The 10,000-nt window shown below is 46.0% G+C and overlaps 1 protein-coding gene across 1 annotated transcript in view; it reads right to left on the bottom strand.

Moving 5' to 3' along the window:
• adgrl2b.1 (adhesion G protein-coupled receptor L2b, tandem duplicate 1) overlaps nt 1-7,371 on the bottom strand; it is a gene marked incomplete at both ends in the record, with an annotated part of 66,140 nt that extends 58,769 nt beyond the window's left edge. Inside the window, one exon of the mRNA XM_045219507.1 lies at nt 7,158-7,371. Within this exon, the coding sequence (XP_045075442.1) occupies nt 7,158-7,371 (214 nt within the window). The remainder of the gene's footprint in view (nt 1-7,157) is intronic.
• Between the last annotated feature and the right edge of the window lie 2,629 nt (nt 7,372-10,000).

Below are 10,000 nucleotides of genomic sequence, written 5' to 3'. Positions count from 1 at the left end.
GCGGAGAGAGTGGAGGGAGAGGAGAGAGATGGAGAGGGAGAGAGAGAGGAGAGAGATGGAGGAGAGAGGAGAGAGATGGAGGGAGCGGAGAGAGATGGAGAGAGGAGAGAGTGAATGAAAGATACAAGGGTGTTGGGAAAATGGAGAAGATGCATGAGGAGAAAATAGAGGGGTGGAGAGTTGGAGAAGGAAGAAAGGAAAATGGAAGAAAAAGAGCTGTGAGGAAATGAGAGGTGGTAGAGGAGAAGAGAAAATTAGGGGATATAGGGACAGATAGGGAGGACAGATGAGAGGGAGTGAGGAGGACAGAGGAGAGGAGTGAGGGAGGGAGGGACAGAGGAGAGGAGTGAGGGAGGACAGAGAGAGGGAGTGAGGAGACAGAGGAGAGGGAGTGAGGGAGGACAGAGGAGAGGATGAGGGAGGACAGAGGAGAGAGTGAGGGAGGACAGAGGAGAGTGAGGGAGGGAGGGGGACAGAGGAGAGGGAGTGAGGGAGGACAGAGGAGAGGAGTGAGGAGGACAGAGAGAGGGAGTGAGGGAGGCAGTGGAGAGGGAGTGAGAGGAGCAGAGGAGAGGGATGAGGGAGGCAGTGGAGAGAGTGAGGGGACAGAGGAGAGGGAGTGAGGGAGGCAGTGGAGAGGGTGGGAGGAGCAGAGGAGAGGAGTGGAAGGCGTGGAGAGGGAGTGAGGGAGGACAGAGGAGAGAGTGAGGGAGGCAGTGGAGAGGAGTGAGGGAGGCAGTGGAGAGGGTGAGGGGGGGAGGAGGGACAGAGGAGAGGAAGGGAGGGGACAGAGGAGAGGGGAGTGAGGGAGGCAGAGGAGAGGAGTGAGGGAAGGGGAGGAGAGGGAGGGAGGGGACAGAGGAGAGGAGTGAGGAGGACAGAGGAGAGAGAGGGAGGGACAGAGGAGAGGGAGGGAGGGAACGAGGAGAGGAGGAGGGAGTGAGGGAGGCAAGTGGAGAGGGAGTGAGGGAGGCAGTGGAGAGGGTGAGGGACAGAGGAGAGAGGAGAGAGGGAGGCAAATGGAGAGGAGTGAGGGAGTGAGGGACAGAGGAGAGGGAGGGAGGGGGGAGAGAGAGGGGAGTGAGGGAGGGACAGAGGAGAGGTAGTGAGGAGGGAAAGAGGAGAGGGAGTGAGGAGGGAAAAGGGAGGGAGTGAGGGAGGGAAAGAGGAGAGGTAGTGAGGGAGGGAAAGAGGAGAGTGTGAGGGAGGGAAAGAGGAGAGGTAGTAGGAGGGAAAGAGGAGAGAGTTAGAGAGACGGGGTCAGAAGAGAGGAATGGAGGGGAGGAGCGAGGAGAGGAAATAATACATGAAGTGTGATGTCATCCCTCTGTTCTATATTAAAGAGATGAGAACTCTCTCTCCTCTTTCTCTCTCCTCTTTCTTGTTTAAGTGTTTTTTCCAATGTGCACAGGGACTTATATAACAGAGAGAGAGAGAGAGAGAGATAGAGAGTAGAGAGAGGATAGAGAGAGAGAGAGAGAGAGAGAGAGAGAGAGAGAGAGAGAGAGAGAGAGAGAGAGAGAGAGAGAGAGAGGGAGAGAGAGAGAGAGAGAGAGAGAGAGAGAGAGAGAGAGAGAGAGAGGAGGGAGGAATGTGTGGGAGATTAGTGGGTTTAAGATCCAGAAGTAATATTTAAACATTGGCACGGGAGTCTCAGGGTGTGTGTATGTATGTGTCAGTGGCGGTCAGAGATTGCTGCCCAACCTTACATCACTAAGCAAAGAGGACATTCTCGGATTAAAATGGTGTCTGACTTTAAAAAATCTAAATATACAAAGGGTCTTAAGATCTACCAGATGTTTATATATATATATATCATTGGTGGTCAGTGCCGTTTTTAATGAGCATGGCCTTATTTCTATTACAGCATAGTGGATGACTGTCATTCATATTCCATTCACCCAAACTCAATGTAACATCAATAGGTTTAGGCTACTACATGATACTAACATTTTCCCTGTACCCATCATGAGGTTGCTACAACCTAGCCTATGAATGAAAGTTTATAACGTAGGTGCACAGGTCTTGCACACCCTTGCCTGCATCTAGCTTATCTAGGTGTAATCATTAGTCCAACAGTTGCAAATGAGAGTTTCTATTGGACAAATGTAGGTCTTTTTATCCCTGTTTCATTTGCTTCTGTTTAAGAAAATTTTTCAACAGAATGAATACACCCCTGATCACGCGTAAACACAGTTCACTTTCATAGCAGCCACGTTGTATTCCTTCTCACCTCTATGCACTCTCCTCCTCTCACCTTTTCCCTTCGTTTGTGGACTTCAATGCACAACACATCAGCTGTATGTGACCAGGTGAAAAAACCTTTCCAAACCATGTCATAACCGCTACACACAGTCTATATCGTTGTCCCCATATTAGCTAAAGTAATGTCCTAGTCAACATAGCTAATAGAACTAACGCGTTAGTAAACCCGCTACAATCATGCGGTAACGCTACAGTGTACAGTCAGTAAGCAGTTTAGCAGTTACACCGAGCGGGCCGGGTGGCAATAAATTAATAAAATCAAAAGCTACCTTGACTTGGAAGAGTTCCAGTGTTGTGTTGGATAGTTATAGCCAGCTAACTAACATAGCATCCCTCTGTTTGAGCAGGGTGTTTCAGTAGGCTAAACTAGCCAGCTGCAATTGCGCTAGCTAAGTAAGTGAAACTCAAAGCGAAAAAAAAATACAATTGCTCTCTCTCTCTCTTTCTCTCTTGCTTCTCCCTACATTTTGAAGAAATTAATTTGTTGAAAACTGTTCAACTATTGTCTTTCTCTCTCTTTTTAGTCAACTAATCACCACATGTTATTCACTGCAGGGCTAGCTAGCTGTAGCTTATGCTTTCAGTACTAGACTCATTCTCTGATCCTTTGATTGGGTGGACAACATGTCAGTTCATGCTGCGAGAGCTCTGATAGGTTGGAAGACGTCCTCCGGAAGATGTCAAAATTACTGTGTAAGTCTATGGAAGGGAGTGAGAACCAAGAGCCTCCTAGGTTTTGTATTGAAGTCAATGTACCAAGAGGAGGACGGAAGCTAGCTGTTCTCTGGCTACACCAGGGTTCCCCCAACTGGCGGCCCATGGACCAAATTTGGCCCGTGGGTGGTTTTATTTGGCCCACCAAGTTTTCTGAGCCAAAAATAATAATACTTTTTTAATACTTTTTTTTTGGTTGGGCATAATAGACTGTAAAAACACCAGGAAATCAGCTCTAAGTGATTTTATTTTGAGAAATCTGTTCCCAAGTATTCCCACACATAATAGAGAGACACGTGATCGTATACAAATGTAAACAATGTTTGAAATGATTATGTTTTAGTCAAACATTATATCTGTTTTGTCACGTTCGTTCATGAACGAAGGACCAAGGCGCAGCTTGATATGCCAACATGTTTATTAAACGAATAAACACAACGACAAAACAATAAACTAACGATCTGACGTCCCTAAGGTACACACTAACAAACCTCACATTGGAACAAGATCCTACAACCCACTAGTGCCAATAGGCTGCCTAAGTATGGTCTCCAATCAGAGACAACGAGCTACAGCTGCCTCTGATTGGGAACCACACCGGCCAACATAGATCTAGACATACTAGATCTAAACATAGAAAATACAACATAGGAAAACACAGCAAGGAAAATACACCCCTGACTCAACATATAAGCGTCCTCTGAGTCAGGGCGTGACATGTTTGGGGGCTACTTGCGGTCAATTTACAGTCTCCCAAATTATTTGTAATTATGTTCCGGTCCCCCGACCATCCGCTCAAGAAGAAATAGGCCCGCGGCTGAATCTAGTTGATGATCCCTGGGCTACACCATGGTGCCGCCCCCTACAGAGTGCAGTTGAGGCTACTGTAGACCTTCATTGCAAAAACAGTGTGTTTTAATCAATTATTTGGTGACATGTGAATATATTTAGTATAGTTTTATCTAAAAATGATAACTTTTATAATGTTTAAACTTTAAAATGAAATTCACTGAGGAGGATGGTCCTCCCCTTCCTCCTCTGAGGAGCCACTCCACTGGTGTGTTTGTGTGTGTGTGTGTGTGTGTGTGTGTGTGTGTGTGTGTGTGTGTAGTAAGATAGTGCTGCTGTTCTCTTCTTAACTAATTGAGTGTCACGGTTCTCTAAGACCGAACCCAGAAGCAGACCAGGACAAGGTGAGTTGAACGAATGAGAGTGTTTATTTACAGATAAAGATGCAGAATAGTCCAGTAGACGGAGCGGGTGGCGGAGAATGAGTAGGTGGTGGTGGAAGTAGCAGATGAACTGATGGCACGGCAGGGTTGTGAAGGTTCGGGAGAATGATGTTTATGGCTAACGATCCGGCGGGGAATGCGATGTTAGGCCAGAGCCTAAGGAAGGGTGATGATCAGGACCAGGTGTGCAGATTGCTGATGGGATGCTGGTGCCCGAAATCAAGAGAGCTCCCCCGAGCGTTCCAGAACCCTCGGGAAACTGGAGATCACGAACATAAAACTAGTCCACAGACAGGACCCGACTCAGACTGCCGGGATCGTTACATTGAGTATACCTCCTCCCCAGAACACACATCACTTCATCACCTTTCATCCAGAGCTAGAAATACCCACACACCACACTAGCACCTAGCCTCATAGCCCTCTCAATGTTCTCATTCTAGAATGGAACTGCCCCAGTGTTCTAACAATTCCATTGGAACTGCCCCAGTGTTTTGACAGTTCTATTGGAACTGCCCAGTGTTCTGACAGTTGTATTGGAACTGCCCAGTGTTCTACCAAAGTTCTTTTGGAACCGCCTAGTGTTCTGACAGTTCTTTTGGAACTGCCCAGTGTTCTGACAGTTCTATTGGAACTGCCCAGTGTTCTGACAGTTCTTTTGGAACTTCCCAGTGTTCTGACAGTTCTTTTGGAACCGCCCAGTGTTCTGACAGTTCCTTTGGAACCGCCCAGTGTTCTGACAGTTGTATTGGAACTTCCCAGTGTTCTGACAGTTCTTTTGGAACTTCCCAGTGTTCTGACAGTTCTTTTGGAACTGCCCAGTGTTCTGACAGTTCTATGGGAACTTCCCAGTGTTCTGACAGTTCTTTTGGAACTGCCCTTTCGTAGTTCTTTGGAACTGCCCAGTGTTCTGACAGTTCTATTGGAACTGCCCAGTGTTCTGACAGTTCTTTTGGAACCGCCCAGTGTTCTGACAGTTCTTTTGGAACTTCCCAGTGTTCTGACAGTTCTTTTGGAACCGCCCAGTGTTCTGACAGTTCTATTGGAACTGCCCAGTGTTCTGACAGTTCTTTTGGAACTTCCCAGTGTTCTGAGCAGTTCTTTTGGAACTTCCCAGTGTTCTTACAGTTCTATTCATCTGATGAGACAGTCCTTTGTGACACTCAAAACGAGAGCCTAGCCGAAATGTAGAATTTAAAATAGAAGGGAGGTAAATAGAGGGGGATGAAGAACAAGAATAGACCATTCAAAGATATCAGAATCCCTAGGCAGCCATTTTGGATCTCCTCAACAACACAACATCCCTAAGTGAAGTCCCTCTATAATAACCACACAGATTAAGAGGAACTTTCATTGCAGCCTCTTCGTTTCCCCTTCAACCCTGTGTATCCCTATGGGGGAGGGAATATGGGAGCACACAGATAGCAGCTGGGCTCATAGGGCTCTGGTCATAAGTAGTGCACTATATAGGGGATAGGGTACCATTTGGTGATTCCCTCTGGCTCATATAACTGGAGCTAACAGTCTGCTCTAGCCCCGTGTGTGTGTGTGTGTGTGTGTGTGTGTGTGTGTGTGTGTGTGTGTGTGTGTGTGTGTGTGTGTGCGTGCGTGCATTAATTATGGATAGCTAGACCCACACACTGCATCTGTCTGAGCAGGTGGCCGTCCAGGCCAAAGCAACCGCAGGCAGAGCTGCACAGCATGATGGAAAGGTGGTTATGATAGAGAGAGAGAAATGGGGGAGGAAGAGGGGAGGAGGTGGATAGAGAGAGGGGGAGAAGGAGAGGAGAGAGAGAGGACCAGGGAGAGGAGAGAGAGGACCAGGGAAAGGAGAGAGAGGACCAGGGACAGGAGAGAGAGGACCAGGGCGAGGAGAGAGAGGACCAGGGAGAGGAGAGAGAGGACCAGGGAGAGGAGAGAGAGAGGACCAGGGTGAGGAGAGAGAGGACCAGGGAGAGGAGAGAGAGAGGACCAAGGAGAGGAGAGAGAGGACCAGGGAGAGGAGAGGGGACCAGGGAGAGGAGAGAGAGAGGACCAGGGAGAGGAGAGAGAGGACCAAGGAGAGGAGAGAGAGGACCAGGGAGAGGAGAGAGAGAGGACCAAGGAGAGGAGAGAGAGAGGGCCAGGGGGAGGAGGGAGAGGACCAGAGAGAGGAGAGAGAGAGGACCAGGGAGAGGAGAGAGGACCAGGGAGAAGAGAGAGGACCAGGGAGAGGAGAGAGAGGACCAGGGACAGGAGAGAGAGGACCAGGGAGAGGAGAGAGAGGACCAGGGAGAGGTGAGAGAGAGGACCAAGGAGAGGAGAGAGAGGACCAGGGAGAGGAGAGAGGACCAGGGAGAAGAGAGAGGACCAGGGAGAGGAGAGAGGACCAGGGAGAAGAGAGAGGACCAGGAGAGGAGGGAGAGGACCAGGGAGAGGAGAGAGAGAGGTCCAGGGAGAGGAGAGAGAGGACCAGGGAGAGGAGGGAGAGGACCAGGGAGAGGAGAGAGAGAGGACCAGGGAGAGGAGAGAGAGGACCAGGGAGAGGAGGCAGAGGACCAGGGAGAGGAGAGAGAGGACCAGGGAGAGGAGAGAGAGGACCAGGGAGAGGAGAGAGAGGACCAGGGAGAAGAGAGAGAGAGGACCAGGGAGAGAGAGAGGACCAGGGAGAAGAGAGAGAGGACCAGATAAAGAAGGAGGAAACTGTTAGCTGTGCTTTAGTCTGCCCACAGCACCACCTAGAAACACCATTCCAGATCTGCATATATAACCTTGATCAATTCAATCTGAGAACAGATGGACCGTCTCAACTATACAGTCCACAGAGAATGGCCACATAGACATTAAATAATCATCACAGATATCTATAATTCTAGATCAGCTCACCTGAGGGACATGATCTTCAATGGATGGATAGATGAACAGACAGACAGACAGACATAGAACTATATTTCTAGATCAGCTCACCTGAGCGACATGATCTTGTATGCGTCGGGCAGATAACATCTAGTATTCTCCATCTGTGCTGGGTCCGAGTCACAGATCTTGTCGTCGGTGCGTCCGTAGTTGGCACTCTCGATCATGATGACGTCTGTCCCCGGGCAGCGCAGCTCGATGGGGTACGACTCACAGGACAGTTCCCTACGAACCACCGCCATGGGGATAGGGGCTCGACTCACCGCTGCATAGGGGAGAGAATATATACATGTAAATATACACACACACACACAGATAAACGTGTACACACACACTCTCTCTCTGCTTCGACCCTGGCGTTAGTTACATCTTGGGGTGCTCGGTATATATGTCTGCTTTGTTGTTGTTGAGAACTTTAGAATCCACTGGTAGTACTGAGAACAGAATGCGCTCACTCTCATGTTGCTCTCTGAAAGCCTTCTCTCTCTCTCTCTCTCTCTCTCTCTCTCTCTCTCTCTCTCTCTCTCTCTCTCTCTCTCTCTCTCTCTCTCTCTCTCTCTCTAACACACACACACACGCTTGTACACAACAAAAGCAGAGATACCTGCATTTAACACAATACTACCATTCCTGACATAGACCTGCACGCTACAGTGTGTTAGACACCCTCTAGATCAGTTGTCTCTCAGCCTTAAGGCCTGAAACAATAAGAAATAACAAGATATAGATATTTGTGCCCAAAGAAAAGGAGAGAAGAAGAAGAGAGAAAGTGGAGAGAAGGAGGGAGAGAGAGTGGAGAAGAAGGGAGAGAGAGGAGAGAAGGAGGGAGAGAGAGAGGAGAGAAGAAGGGAGAGAGAGTGGAGAGAAGAAGAAGAGAGAGAATGAAGAGAAGAAGAAGAGAGAGAGTGGAGAGAAGACTGGAGAGAGGAGAGAAGAAGAAGACAGTGAAGAGAAGACTGGAGAGAGGAGAGAAGAAGACAGTGAAGAGAAGAAAAGAGAGAGTGGAGAGAAGAAAAAGAGAGAGTGAAGAGAAGAAGAAGAGAGAGAGTGGAGAGAAGGGAGAGCGAGTGGAGAGAAGAAGAAAAGAGAGAGTGGAGAGAAAGAATAAGAGAAAGAGTGGAGAGAAGAAGAAGCGAGAGAGTGGAGAGGAGAAGGGAGAGAGAGTGAGAGAAAAAGGGAGAGAGAGGAGAGAAGAAGAAGAGAGAGAGGAGAGAAGAAGAAGAGAGAGAATGAAGAGAAGAAGAAGAGAGAGATGGAGAGAAGAAGAAGAGAGAGAGTGAGAGAAGAAGAAGAGAGAGAGAGAGAGAGAGAGAGAGAGAGAGAGACACACAAAGAGAGAGAGAGAGAGAGAGAGAGAGAGAGAGAGAGAGAGAGAGAGAGAGAGAGAGAGAGAGAAGAGGGGGGGAGAGAGAAAGACTGTGAAAGACAAGGAGTGTTTCTGATGTATTTTCATCATCAACTCATGGAGGTAAAGTAGTGGAGGCAGTCACCCCATTTAACCTACTGGCAACGAATCTACTGTATGAATCTACTGTATGAATCTACTGTATGAATCTACTGTATGAATCTACTGGCAATGAATCTACTGTAAGAATCTACTGTATGAATCTACTGTATGAATCTACTGTATGAATCTACTGGCAATGAATCTACTGTATGAATCTACTGTATGAAACTACTGTATGAATCTACTGGCAATGAATCTACTGTATGCATTTACAGTATGAATCTACTGTATGAATCTACTGTATGAACCTACTGTATGCATTTACAGTATGAATCTACAGTATGAATCTACTGTATGAATCTACTGTATGAATCTACTGTATGAATCTACTGTGTGAATCTACTGTATGAATCAACTGTATGAACCTACTGTATGCATTTACAGTATGAATCTACAGTATGAATCTACTGTATGAATATACTGTATGAATTTACTGTATGCATTTACAGTATGAATCTACTGTATGAATCTACTGTATGAATCTACTGTATGAATCTACAGTATGAATCTACTGTATGAATCAACTGTATGAATCAACTGTATGAAACTACTGTATGAATCTACTGTATGAATCTACTGTATGCATTTACAGTATGAATCTACTGTATGAATCAACTGTATGAATCTACAGTATGAATCAACTGTATGAATCTACAGTATGAATCAACTGTATGAATCTACTGTATGAATCTACTGTATGAATCTACAGTATGAATCTACTGTATGAATCTACTGTATGAATCTACTGTATGCATTTACAGTATGAATCTACTGTATAAATCTACTGTATGAATCTACTGTATGCATTTACAGTATGAATCTACTGTATGAATCTACTGTATGAATCTACTGTATGAATCTACTGTGTGAATCTACTGTATGAATCTACTGTATGAATCTACTGTATGCATTTACAGTATGAATCTACAGTATGAATCTACTGTATGAATCTACTGTATGAATCTACTGTATGAATCTACTGTATGAATCTACTGTATGCATCTAATATATGCATTTACTGTATGAATCTACTGTATGAATCAACTGTATGAATCAACTGTATGAAACTACTGTATGAATCTACTGTATGAATCTACTGTATGCATTTACAGTATGAATCTACTGTATGAATCAACTGTATGAATCAACTGTATGAAACTACTGTATGAATCTACTGTATGAAACTACTTTATGAATCTACAGTATGAATCAACTGTATGAATCAACTGTATGAATCTACAGTATGAATCAACTGTATGAATCTACAGTATGAATCAACTGTATGAATCTACAGTATGAATCAACTGTATGAATCTACAGTATGAATCAACTGTATGAATCTACAGTATGAATCAACTGTATGAATCTACAGTATGAATCAACTGTA

The sequence above is a fragment of the Coregonus clupeaformis genome, unplaced genomic scaffold (genome assembly GCF_020615455.1).
Source record: "Coregonus clupeaformis isolate EN_2021a unplaced genomic scaffold, ASM2061545v1 scaf2420, whole genome shotgun sequence".
Taxonomy (NCBI): domain Eukaryota; kingdom Metazoa; phylum Chordata; class Actinopteri; order Salmoniformes; family Salmonidae; genus Coregonus; species Coregonus clupeaformis.
The sequence above is the reverse complement of the archived record's forward strand: the minus strand, read 5'-3'. Positions and strand labels throughout refer to the sequence as shown.